The 13276-nt window shown below is 41.1% G+C and overlaps 1 protein-coding gene across 1 annotated transcript; it reads left to right on the forward strand.

The window, feature by feature from the left end:
• The first annotated feature begins 1461 nt into the window (after positions 1-1461).
• On the forward strand, positions 1462-11826 carry MAGOH (mago homolog, exon junction complex subunit). Its single transcript, XM_047789067.1, has 5 exons — positions 1462-1641; positions 4487-4545; positions 6190-6300; positions 10436-10518; positions 11587-11826. Exons 1-5 carry the CDS (start codon positions 1554-1556, stop codon positions 11684-11686), a joined length of 441 nt encoding a protein of 146 aa, XP_047645023.1. The 5' UTR covers positions 1462-1553; the 3' UTR covers positions 11687-11826.
• Positions 11827-13276: the final 1450 nt, after the last annotated feature.

The raw sequence follows: 13276 nt of genomic DNA on the forward strand, positions 1-13276 counted from the left end.
TCTTCCAGAGGCAAAGGGTGATGTGCTGCATCTCCCTAGTTGACTTACATCATCTTGATGAACTAAAAACCAAATGTGGACGTTTGTAAAATAAATGCACTCTTTCTAGAGATTAAATTCATTTTTTAAAATCTGGAAGTACTGTTTCATTGTGATGCTTCAATGAGGGGGGGGGGTGAAGGATCAATATTATCGTTCGAATTTTAGAGATGAGGAAACGGGTGAAGGAACTGCCCAAAGTTGACACTTATGTTTTAGTGCCCCCCAAAGTACGTGTCGCACATGCAGTGCTCATGCACATGTGGCGTTCTCTGCCTAGATTTTCCTTCTCTGCCTCCTCTGGCTAATTCCTATTTGTCCTTGAGTATTCCACTTCCAAAGCCTTCTCTCTTCTCCCTGACTCAGACCTGACTCATAAGATATGGTAACCATCTGTGTTTCCACAACAAATTTCGCCTACCTGTATCCCAGTATTTCCACTCTGCCTCTCACTCCCATGCCAGTGAGGATGCTTTTACCAAGATCACCCAGGACCTTCTTGATTATAAACCTTGCAAATATTTTCAGTCCTTATATTCCTTGACCTGGAAGCAGTATGTAACACTGTTGGCATTGCGTTCTTGAAATACTCTTATTTTGGCTTACAGGATGCTATACACCTGGTTTTCCCCCTACCGCTCTAGCTACGTCTTGTTCTCCTTTGCCTATGAATTTCATACTTCTAATCTTCTCATTTTCCAATCCAGTCTACAATATTGAAACCAGAGTTATTTTTCTAGAATGCTATATAGGTCATTTCACCACCACCCTTTGGATGACTGGGGAATGGGCGATTAAATAGTTAACTCCTACTCAAAGCATCTCTTCTAAAGACCAGTGAGGTAGAAAAGCAAAGGAAGAAAAGCTCGAAAGAGAGAAAATGGGGGATAAGTGCAGGCGAGTTTGTTACAGGGAAATGGCAAGCTCCACTGTGGATTCAGGGAAAGCGTCACGGAGAATGGTTTCTTGAACTGATCCTTAAACAGCAGGGTTCAGTTGAGCCAACGTTAGACACATGCAGCGTAGTGCGGGGCGTTCTATGAGTTTTGGGTCCTATAACCCTATTTTACTGTTGGTCCAGAGAAAGTAAAGGGCTTTGTCCCACTCACACAGACAGGTGTCCTGAAGGAAGGTGGAGGTTCAGAGGACGCAGGACTTGGAGTGTAAGCCCTTGGTCTTGAAACGCGGACTCCAGACCACGTTCGTCCTCCCACCAAGCTCTAGAACCCCTTGGACCGCAGGCCCAGAAGGACGCAGGCTTACAAACCTCAACGTCCCCGCCTCCCCGGCCGAGGGGGCGGGGCTACACCAATCCCGCCTCCGTGGGGAAGGGTTTCGTTCTGCCAGGAGGGGCGGAGCCTACTTGGCCCGCGGGTCGGGAGGGGTCGCTCTACGCCCGGAGGCGGAGTTGTCTTGCGTCACTTCCGCGCGCCGTTGTCTACGTCAGTGTCGGGCGCCTACCGCAGAGGTGCGGTTTGCTCTTAAAGTTCGGTCTCGTATACCTTTTGCGAGCCATGGAAAGTGACTTCTATCTGCGTTACTACGTGGGTCACAAGGGCAAATTCGGCCACGAATTCCTGGAGTTTGAGTTTCGACCCGACGGTGAGAAAAGCGTCCGGCCCGACGGGAGCGAGGTGTAGGCCTGGGGACGGGCGAGTGGGAGGAGTGTGCGAGGAACTGGAGGAGGAAGAGACTGACGGCTGTGAGGCGCCGATTTGGAAGGAACGATACTGTGTCTTCCCCACTGGTTCTTTCCGTGTGCAGGGTCTTCTGTTTAGTGACATTTCTGACCACAATGATTCATTCAGTAAACGTTCCTTGAGCGCCTACCTTGTGCCAGGCTCTGTTCCACCATCTGGGATACAGGAGTGAATACGTCCCCTCTCATGGAACTTAGATTCCCGTGCTGGGAGATCTGTAAACAACAAACAAACAAAAAACAACAAAAAAAGAAGATTCCAGATAGTGATGAGTGGTCAGAAAACAAAGTGATGGTATAATTGCTGGTGGACTGCATTTAGAAAGGGTGGCCATAGGCGAACTCTCTGAAGAGCAGATATATGAACTGAGTTCTGATTGACAAGAAGGAGCCAGCCTTGTGACTCTCAGGTAGAAGAGCATTCTAGGCAGAGGGAGAAACAAGTATCAAGGCCATAAGGCAGGGATGAACTAAACATGTTTCAGGTGGCCAGTGTGGCTGAAGAGTAGTGAGCTCTGGAGAGAATAGTAAGTAGCCTGATAAACAGGCAAGGGTCACACCATGTAGTCTTTATAGGGTGTGGTAGAGTTGGGATTTTTGTTCTAAGTGCAGCAGGAAGCAATTTGAAAGTGTTAAGCAGAGGAGAGATGTAATATGTTCTTGAAAAAGTTTTGTAGTTATTAGGTGCAGAATGGGTAAGAATGAAAACTACTTAATAGGAGGCAGAATTGTTAAGACGGAAGGGATGTTGGTTGGGACTAGAGTGATAGTGATAGGATACTGTTGATGGCACAACCAGTAGGACTTTGCCAAGTGATAGATTTGGGGAGGCGCCAGTACAGTGAAAGAAAAGGAATCAAAGATGACAGAAAATTTATACTAAATGGGGGCACAAAAATGAACTGACACACCCCGGTTGTGAAGGAAATAGGTTTGTTAGCAAACAAAGACAAGACAGTGTAGTGGCTACTGGGGTAGAAAGACACAGAAAGGACCCTTGGAGCAGAAAGAAGGCACCTAACCCATCCTGGAGGTCAGAGAAGACTTCTTGAATAAGATGACATGGGGAAGTGGAGGTTTGAGCCTTTAGTAATGTGAAGGAGTTAGGCAGAGAGTCAAGAAGGCATTTTCAGAAAGCATTAACAGGAAAGAGACCAAAACCCAAAAAGTGAATGGGGTGTTTCAGGCAGAAACCAAACACATTTGATCCTTGAACAACATGGGTTTGATTGCATGGGTCCACTTAATTTTTTTCAGTAGGAAAGCCCTACATGATCCACAGTTGGTTGAGTCCAAGATGAGAAACTGTGGATACAGAGGAACTGCAGATGCAGAGGGCTGGCTCTGAGTTATACCAGTGTGCAACTACACAGAGGGTGGGTGCCCTATGCCCAAGGTTGTTTATGGGTCAGCTGTAATTTGATTAACTCCAGCTATGTGCAAGAGGACTTTTGGAGGAGTGGCCCTGGAAGTGGGCTCAGCGTAGCAGTAACCCATGTTGAGGAATTTGGGTTTTATCAAGACGGCAGTGGGAAGTCATTGTTAGTATCAAAGTGTTAGAGTAACCTAATCAGATCTGTTAACTATCACTTTGTCCACTGTATGGAGAATGAATTGAAAGGAGAGAGACTTGAAGCAGAGAGACGGTACAGTGAGGCGTCAATTAATGTGGCTCTTTTTAGTGTGCCTTCTGTTCTGCAGGGAAAAAATTATCTCCTTTATTTCTTTTTATCTTCTTCATATCCACCATATATACTCAGGTGAACCTGTTGGATGCACATATGACTTTGTATACCAAATATGCATAATAATATCATAGGAATAGATTAGAGTGTTGCACAGTCACTTGTTTATATATGTAAAAAGCATTTTAACAGTTTTCAGAATGCTTTCACAACTCTTTTGAGCCTCAGGGGGCCCTGTCTGTAGGTAAGTTATCGGTTACTCCTATTTTTCAGCTGAGGGCATTAATCTGCAGAGATGTGATTTGCCTGTCACAAAAGAGTCTGTTCTTTAATCACAACTGAGCTGCCTTTTGCAAGAATTATAATTCATTATCAGCTGTATTTTTTGCTGGGAGGCTATTTAATAGTGTTGATGGAAAAAAAAACAAAAGTTGAGAGTTATGTTTTATTTGACAGACATACTGAGGACTTAAGCCTGGGAGACCGGTTCTTAGATAGCTTTTGAGGGACTGTTCTGAAGAGATAAGGAATGAGGCAGGTTATTGAGGAGTTTTTGCAAAAAAACGGACAAACAGAAGATAGTTGGAACATCAAAAAATTACTATTAATTAAAGAAAAACTAGACATTTCAAGCTAATGAAGGTTGGACTTTGCTAGGTATGGGAAGATGCAAGAGTCTGGGCACATTGAAATCGTTTCTTTGATAAGCGCCTTAACTATTAGGGCTAATATCCTGTTTTCTCCATCCTGCATCCCCTCAGGATGCACCATGGGAGGCATGGGGGGCTTGGAGGGTGGTATGGCTGCAATGGTTTGACTTGACAGCAGCAACATCCTTTGTTTACTCTTAAGTCTGGTGACATTCTAGGTCCACAATAGCCTAAAGTGAAAAACTGGAAAGACTAGTACTGTTGAAACACAAAAGGTATAGATAGTGAAACTGTTAGACACTTTAAAGAGAAAGTTGTGATACATTTTAAGCAACTGAGGGTCTTGGTAGGCCAATGATGCTTTATTCATATCTTTTTATTACATACTGAATTTGGTTTTTTGCCCCTCACAGGGAAATTGAGATATGCCAACAACAGCAATTACAAAAATGATGTCATGATCAGAAAAGAGGTAATGAGTCTTCTGAGAGCCTTTCATTCACTACCATTTAGCCTTTTGTCTTGTTTGTATTCTCTCTGGGAATATTATTGAGAGATAAAGAAGAGGAAAGTGTGGGCATATTTGTAGACAGCTTCTAAGTTTTTCTCAAACCTTCTTGTAGTTTATGTTTTCTTCCACAATACTTAATCAATTACTGGTAATCATTTGAAGTCTTGCAAATCTTAGTTTGAACCCTGAACCTGCTGCTTAGACTGTGTGACCTTGGGCATATTTCCTGGTTTAATTTGTTACGTGTCAGAGATTTTTTTTTTCTTTTCTTTTTTTAATGAATTTTATTGTATTCATAATTGTACAATGATCATCACAACCCAATTTTATAGCATTTTCATCCCAAACCCCCCAGCACATCCCCCCACCCCCCAAGTCTCAGTTTCTTGATCTGCAAAAAAACAGAAAACCTACTCTCCCCCTCACTTGAAGTGTTTTTTGTTTCTTGGGATTTTTTCTTCTTTTTTTTTTGGCTTTTTTTTAGGGCTGTACGTGTGGCATGTGGAAGTTCCCAGGCTAGGGGTCAGATCAGAGCTACAGCTGCCAGCCTGTGCCATAGCCACAGCAACGCAGGATTTGAGCTGCATCTGTGACCTACACCACAGCTCACAGCAACACTGAATCGTTAGCCCAATGTTAACCTATTGGGCGAGGCCAGGGATTAAACCTGCAACCTCATGGTTGTTAGTCAGATTTGTTTCCACTGCGCCACAATGGGAACTCCCACCGAAAGTGTTTTGGTATATTCCCTGGTACCTAGCATTCCATAGAGCTCTTTTAATTTGCATTTGAATGGGAACCGAGCACATGGGAGAACAGTTAACATCATTGAATGCATGTTAGATGCCGGGCATAGCACTAGATATTTTACATCTGTGGTGGTATTTTAACCCTTATTGTAAGCCTGTGCGATGGGTGGTATTATATAGCCTTTTACAGATAAGACCGTGAAGGCCCAGTTACTAATTATGGGGCTTGTTCAAAGTTACCCCTCTGGTAAGAGATTGAGCAGGAATTCAGACCTATGTCTGTCTCTGTCAAGTCCATGTGCTTCATTTTGGCACGAGTTCTACCCCATTAAGGCTTCATCACAGTTATTCTTTCCTTTTTATCACTTCGCCACATTTGAAAATGTCTTAACAGTTAGTATATTTTCATACTATTATAATTAGCATTCAGTTTTATGTTCCCCACACATGTCCACATCCACACAGTTTTTTTAAACATGAACTAATGTGTAAAATGTATTGCAAATGACTTCTGTTTTTCAGAAGTATGTTATTTACTTAAGAATAACCAGGGGTACTTATAGATTTTTTTGTTTGGGGCTTAAGTGTCAGTTTAGTAGGTAGGCAAAGGGCAGGTCCATTGAACAAGGTGAGTCAAGAAAGAGAAACAACTAGATGTGGGACTGAGGTGTAGTCATTTGGGCCCTTCTGACCCTGCCTTCTTGGCATGCTGAGATCAAGCTGGAAGGTCTTCCCACTTACAGAGGTGCCAGAAATAAGTTTTCATGAGCAGTCTTTTTTTAATCTTTCACCACTCTCTGAGTCAGAATGCTGCTTAGGGATAAAATTTAAATGCTGCTTTTTAACTTGCTTTCAGGCTTATGTACATAAAAGTGTGATGGAGGAACTAAAGAGGATAATTGATGACAGTGAAATTACCAAAGAGGATGATGCTTTGTGGCCTCCTCCTGACCGAGTAGGTCGGCAGGTGAGTGTTTTAGCAACTGTCCACAGTGCAGAAATCTTAACAGATGAGATTTATTGTTCTGCATGTGACATGGATGCTAGTCAGATTTGTTTTCGCTGAGTCATGGGAACTCCAAGTTTAGGATCTTTACATTTGCTACAAGCTGCCTGGAATATTCTATTCCAGACTGTCTTATTGAGGTTTCAAGTACATTTCCTCAGTGATGTCTTGCCTGTCCATTCAATCTAAAATGCCTTTCCCCATTAAAAAAAAAAAAAAAGTATGGGTTTTGTCTTCATAGCCTTTTGGGGTGGGGGGGGGCCTGTACCTGCAGCATATGGAAGCTTCCAGGCTAGGGGTCCAATCAGAGCTGTCGCTGCCGGCCTACACCACAGCTCACGGCAACACTGGATCCTTAACCCACTGAGCGAGGCCAGGGATTGAACCCATGTCCTCATGGATGCTAGTCTGGTTCGTTAACCGCTGAGCCACGACGGGAACTCCCGAGCATGCATAGCTTTTATCTTTATCTGAAATTGTCTTGTATCCCTTTTTCTTCTCTACTACAACAGACATAGACATACATGTGCAAACTCCTTCAGTACAAGGATTTTACCTGTTTTTTTCCCCCACTGCTATACTTCTAGTGACTAAAATAGTGCCAGTGTATAGTAAAAACTCTATAACACTTATATTTATTAAGTTAATATGAAAACTCATATAAACTTACTCTAGTTAATCTCAAAACGATGGGGCAGCTCTTGAGGAAGAGTGAAAAAAGTCCATCCTCAGTGCTTAAGTTAACTTATTATGTCCATGAGATCTTAGTAAGACCATGTGGATGTATTTTGCTTTAGGATTGATAAAATTTTCAACTGTATTAATTCATTTAACATTCACAACAGTTCTGTAAAGAGAGCAAGGCATACTGCCATATACCAGCAACATCCTACTGGATAGTGTAATTAAAAACAAAATTCTATTCATAATAGCAACAAAAGCTGTAAGGAAACTTGGGAGTAAATTTAACAAGGTGTACAAAACTTAAGGGGAAGGGCTTTATAGAAGGACATAAAAATATGTATCATTTTTATTGTTGGGAAGACTCAGTATTATATCAACTTTCACCAAAATAATTTACAAATTCATTGCAATTCAAATCAAAATCACAATAGTATTTTTTTCCTAGAGCCTAACAGAACATTAGAATTCATGGAAGAACAGAGGGGCAAGAGTAGCCAAGATAATTTTGAAGATTTTTTGTAAAACTGTAGTCATTTGTATGGTGATATTGCCTCAGGAATTAATCCCTGAACCAATGGGACAGAATAGGGAGCCCAGAAACACTAGCTCATGAATGGGAACTTGGACAGCATATGACAGAGGTGGACTTTCAAATTAATAGAATAAGGATGAACTGTTTAATGAATTAAATACTAAGATGATTGGCAATATATTTATGGAGTATTTTTTAATTAGACTATTTATAGAAATAAAGTAAGATTTTGGAGTTCCTTCTGTGGTGCAGTGGGTTAAGAATCTGCCTTCAGCAGCTTGGGTCACTGCAGAGGCACCGGTTCAATCCCTGGACTGGCTGAGTGAGTTAAAAGATCTGGTGTTGCCACAGTTGCTACATAAGTCACAGCTGTGGCTCAGATTCAGTCCCTGGTCTGAGAAGTGTCAGATGCTACAGGTGCAGCCATTAGAGAAGAAAAGAAAAGAAATAAAGGAAGATTTTAGAACATAGCCAAAAATATAGACTATCTTTTTTTTTTTCCTGCGTCTGGGGCATGTGGAAATTCTCAGGCCAGAGATCAAACCGAGTCACTGTAGTGTCTGTGCCAGATCCTTAACCCATTGCACCACAAGAGAACTCCTAGACTGTCTTTTATTATTTCTGGGTAGAGAACTTTTCTAAAATCTAAAATCCGCAAGGGGAAAGATTGGTAGATTTGACTTCCTTAAATTTAAACTTTCTATCTAAAAACATTGAGATAAAGTTAAAAAATAAGCCACAGGCTAGCAGAAGATATTTGCAAAACAAAACTGGCAAAGGGTTTCAATCCAGGATATATAAAGAACTGCAAATTAATAAAAAGATAAACCAGTGGCAGTATGTGTAAAGGTTATAAATGGACCATCATGGACCTGGAAAATATTTACAGTTTCATTTGAAAAATGAAAATTAGGACAACAGTGAGATACCATTTCAGACTCATTATAATCCCCTCCCCCCCCAAAAAAGGGCACCAAGTGTTTAAAAGGATATGAGAAAGGAAAAGGGGGATTCATATATACCGGTGGCAATAACATTGGTACCAACCATTTTAGGGAACAATTTGGTAGTATCTAGTAGAGTTGGAAATACTTTTACCTACTTTTAGGAATTTTCTAGAGAGATTTTTCACGTATGTACAAGTGATGCATAGGAGAACAGTCTTGCCACATTGTTTATAGAAACAAAGATTGGAAAACTCAGGTCTGCTTCAAGAGGAAAATGCATAGAATATTCTAAAGCATTGAAAACTAATGAACTTGATCTATATACAAAAGTTTTGTTGAAAACAGACAAAAAGAACAAATTAAATGAACAAACCAAATAGAAACACATAAATGCAGAGAACAGAGGAGTGGTTACCAGAGGGAAGGGGCTGGGGGAGGTAGGGAGGAGAGGGCAAAATGGGTAAAGGTGACCACTTGTTAATGGTGACAGATGGAAATTAAATTTTTGGTGTGAGCATGCTATGGTATATGCAGAAGTGGAAACATATTGTACACATGAAACTTAGGGTATAAACCAGTGTTAATAAAAAATGAATTAAAACCTTTGTTGAATGAAAAATGCAGAAGATATGTATAGTGTAATCATGTCTGTAAAATTTTTAAAACATATTCACTACTCTAAGACCAGAATGAATACACCCCAGCTTGTGGGGATGCAAGGAGAGTGGAATGGGAAATGGGTCTAAACTCTATCTGTAATGTTTTACTTCTATAAAACTGTAACACAGGTATGACAGTGTATTAACATCTTCAAATCTGGGTGTTGAGAACATTGGTCTCAGTTTTCTCTATCTTCTGTTTGAATTCTTTTCATTATTGAAAAACTCCAGAACAAAAAGAATGAGAAGGAAAAAGAAAGAAAAAGGTCAATAGGTTGTAAGTCCCACAAGGGCAGAGATCTTTGGTTCTTAAAATTTATGGAACCTAAAAAAAAAAAAAATGGAGTTCCCATCGTGGCTCAGTGGTTAACGAATCCGACTAGGAACCATGAGGTTGTGGGTTTGATCCCTGGCCTCACCCGGTGGGTTAAGGATCCGGCATTGCCATGAGCTGGGGTGTAGGTCGCAGACAAGACTTGGATCCCATGTTGCTGTGGCTCTTGAGTAGGCTGGGGGCTACAGCTCCGATTGGACCCCTAGCCTGGGAACCTCCATATGCCATGGGTGTGGCCCTAGAAAAGGAAAAAAAATTTATGGAACCCGGAGTTCCTGTCTTGGTGCAGTGGAAACATATCTGACTAGGAACCATGAGGTTGCCTGTTTGATCTCTGGCCTAGCTCAGTGGGTTAAGGATCTGGTGTTGCTGTGAGCTGTGGTGTAGGTCGCAGAGGCAGCTCATATCTGGCGTTGCTGTGGCTCTGGTGTAGGCTGGCAGCAACAGCTCTGATTAGATCTCTAGCCTGGGAACCTCCATGTGCTGTGGATGCGGCCCTAAAAAGACAAAAAAAGAAAAAAAAAAATTCCGGGACGTGTTTGACGCTTTAGAAATTCAGACTCAAGTGCACACAGGTAGTAAGTGACAAAGCTGGGATCAAACTCAGGGTCTGGAGTTCTTTGCCTTGTCCATGTTGCCCAGAAAAGTTAGATTCTTAGTATTTATAAAACAGATTCATACATGATTCATGATATAAATTTTTCCAAATGGGGGAGCCGCACAGAAACAACTTCCTCTAAGAGTATGAGCTGCTCAAGGGCTAGACCAGTATTTATCTGTTTCCAGTACCCAGTACAGTCTAGTGCTCCGACAGAACTTCTTCTTGTTAACGCAGCTGTCGGTATTAGAGTTTGTGTGATTTGGCAGATGATGAACCCTTCCCCTGTGTGACTCATGAAAAATCCAATTCAGCTTGACTGACTTCTTTTCATGTTTCCAGGAGCTTGAAATTGTCATTGGGGATGAACACATTTCTTTCACAACATCAAAAATTGGTTCACTGATTGATGTCAATCAATCTAAGTAAGTGTACATGATCTTTATATCCAGATATGTCTCTTTTGGAGCAGATTAATGTGAAACCATTAACAAAATTGAGACTGTTACGGTAACATCTGCTACAGATGTAAGACAGAGGAGTTGGGGTTGTTCCCCTTCAATAGAGAGAGACTCCAAATTATTTTCAGGGGCTTGCTTGTATTGCTTTTGATGTTTCTCTCAATCATGGCTAAGAAGAGCTTCTCAGAGACACACAACACAGAGTAGTAGTTCAACCACAGGAGCAGCCAAAGTGGGTGAGAATCTGGCCAGAACAGAAAATGAAATGGAAAGGAAAAAGCAAGTGCTGGAAATAATCTGTAGAATCAATGAGCCTGAACACCCTGCTCAGTGTTGGCCACTCAGATGGCACATCTTAAAGTTGGACTTTAGTGAAACTTGAAATTATTTAGACTATGCATTAAAATTTCATTTTGTCAATAGGGTAAATTATAAAGGTGACATGAATTTATGTCATAAAGAGTCCTTAGAATTTGGCCAGTTCTTTGGCTCTGGGGCTTTGATGACTTGGGGTTAGATATGGCTCACTTTTAGTACATGTTTGGCATGATTGTCTTCCTTTGAACAGTTTCTTGTTAAGTTTTCCTGATTCCGAAAGTAACACATACTCATTGTAGAAAATATAAGAAATAGGAAAGTAGAAAGGGGAAAAATCACCCAGAACAGCTAGGTAGCCATTAATCTTAAAGTATTTCTTGTCTTTTTCTTGTGCTTTTAAAAAATATATAGCACAGAAAATGTAATTGAGATTGTCTCTTTAATCTTGATTTTTTCCCCCACTTAATATAAGCATTTCCCCATTTAAGAAAAACCTTAATGTTTTAAATGAATTCATAAGATTCCATTTTAACATATAGCATATAGGGTTTTTTGTCTTTTTGGACACTTGGTTTTTTCAAAGTTTTAATTTTATAAATACCTCTATGAGGAATATCTTGGTATGTAAATCATCTGGGTTAAATAAATTTTTTTTTTTTGGCTGGTTTTTCTCAGCTTTTTAAACTTTTTTTTTTTTTTCCTCTTGCATTTTAGGGATCCAGAAGGCTTACGAGTATTTTATTATCTTGTCCAGGACCTGAAATGTTTGGTCTTCAGTCTTATTGGATTACACTTCAAGATTAAACCAATCTAGATTGAGTATTGGTGTGGACACAAGGGGGATAGGCATGGCTGCTTTTAATTACCATTATCAAGAAATTTTTGTGTATATCAGGGCAATTTTTTTTATAAACTATAAATGATCATCTTTAATAAATACATAACAAAATGCAATTTTGATTATTTTATAAAGACCCAAACATGTGACTTCTTCTCAAAATTTTTTTTCTTTGCTTTTTTTAGAGCTGCACCTTCAGCATATAGAAGTTCCCAAGCTAGGGGTCAAATCGTGCTGCAGCTGCTGGCCTACACCACAGCCACAGCAATCCCAGATCGGAGACACACGGCTTATGGCAACGCTGGATCCTTAATCCACTGAGTGAGGCCAGGGATCGAACCTGCATCCTGATGGATACGAGTCAGGTTTTTAACCCGCCAAGCCACAGTGGGAACTCCTCTTCTCACTTTTTTAACACTAACATCCTGTGTGAAGTATTGGCAAAAGTCCAATCAACTCTATACTTACAGCTACCAATTTGCAGGAAATAAGAGAATAGAAAAACATGTGAAAAAACACAGTGGAGGAGTTCCTGCTGTGGCACTTTGTGGTTGAGGACTGGTGTTACGGCAGCTATGGTGTAGGTTGCTAGGATTCAGTCCCTGGCCTGGAAACTTCCATATGCTGCAGGTGAGGCAAATGGCAAAAAAAAAAATGCAGTGGAAATTCAATAATATCCAGAGGAAACTCTAGGACAAGGGATCTGATTTCTTCAGTAAATAAACTGCAAACATAAAATAAATGAAGATGGAGTAGGAACCTGAGTATTAAAGTATAGGAGTTCCCGTTGTGGCGCAGTGGTTAACGAATCCGACTAGGAACCATGAGGTTGCGGGTTCGGTCCCTGCCCTTGCTCAGTGGGTTAACGATCCGGCGTTGCCGTGAGCTGTGGTGTAGGTTGCAGACGCGGCTCGGATCCCACGTTGCTGTGGCTCTGGTGTAGGCCAGCAGCTACAGCTCCGATTCAACCCCTAGCCTGGGAACCTCCATATGCTGAGGGAGTGGCCCAAGAAAAGGCAAAAAGACAAAAAAAAAAGATATTTGACAGACATAAATATAGCGTTTGGACCCTGTTTGTATCATGAATCAGGAAATGTAAAATGGACATCATTAAGGAAATGTGAACATTGTATATTTGGTATTAATGAAGTATTCATTTTTTAAGTGTGAAGTGGTATTGTGGTTGGTGTTTTTAGTTTTTTTTTTCATCCAGCTTATTGAGATATAGTTGTTGGAGTTTTTAAAATCACCTTTATAGTTATATCTGAAGCTACTTCAGTATGGAGGAAAATATTTTGGTTTAATCCATTATAAAGGATAGAGTGCCTGGTCTCAGAAAAGTTTTTCCATAGAGTTCCCGTTGTGGTTCAGCAGTTAACAAACCCGACTAGCATCCATGAGGACGTGGGTTCGATCCCTGGCCTTGCTCAGTGGGTTAAGGATCTGGCATTGCTGGGAGCTGTGATGTAGGTTGCAGATGCAGCTCAGATCCCGCTGTGGCTGTGGCATAGGCTGGTGGCTACAGCTCTGATTGGACCCCTGGCCTGGGAAACTCCACACGCCATG

This window comes from Phacochoerus africanus, chromosome 8, assembly GCF_016906955.1.
Source record: "Phacochoerus africanus isolate WHEZ1 chromosome 8, ROS_Pafr_v1, whole genome shotgun sequence".
NCBI classification, from domain to species: Eukaryota; Metazoa; Chordata; class Mammalia; order Artiodactyla; family Suidae; genus Phacochoerus; species Phacochoerus africanus.

Coding starts and splice junctions, on each gene's coding strand:
- MAGOH (XM_047789067.1), top strand. CDS start 1,554: ATGGAAAGTGACTTCTATCTGCGTTACTACGTGGGTCACAAGGGCAAA. Junction 1,642..4,486: donor GTTTGAGTTTCGACCCGACG/GTGAGAAAAGCG, acceptor TGCCCCTCACAG/GGAAATTGAGATATGCCAAC. Junction 10,519..11,586: donor ATTGATGTCAATCAATCTAA/GTAAGTGTACAT, acceptor CTTGCATTTTAG/GGATCCAGAAGGCTTACGAG.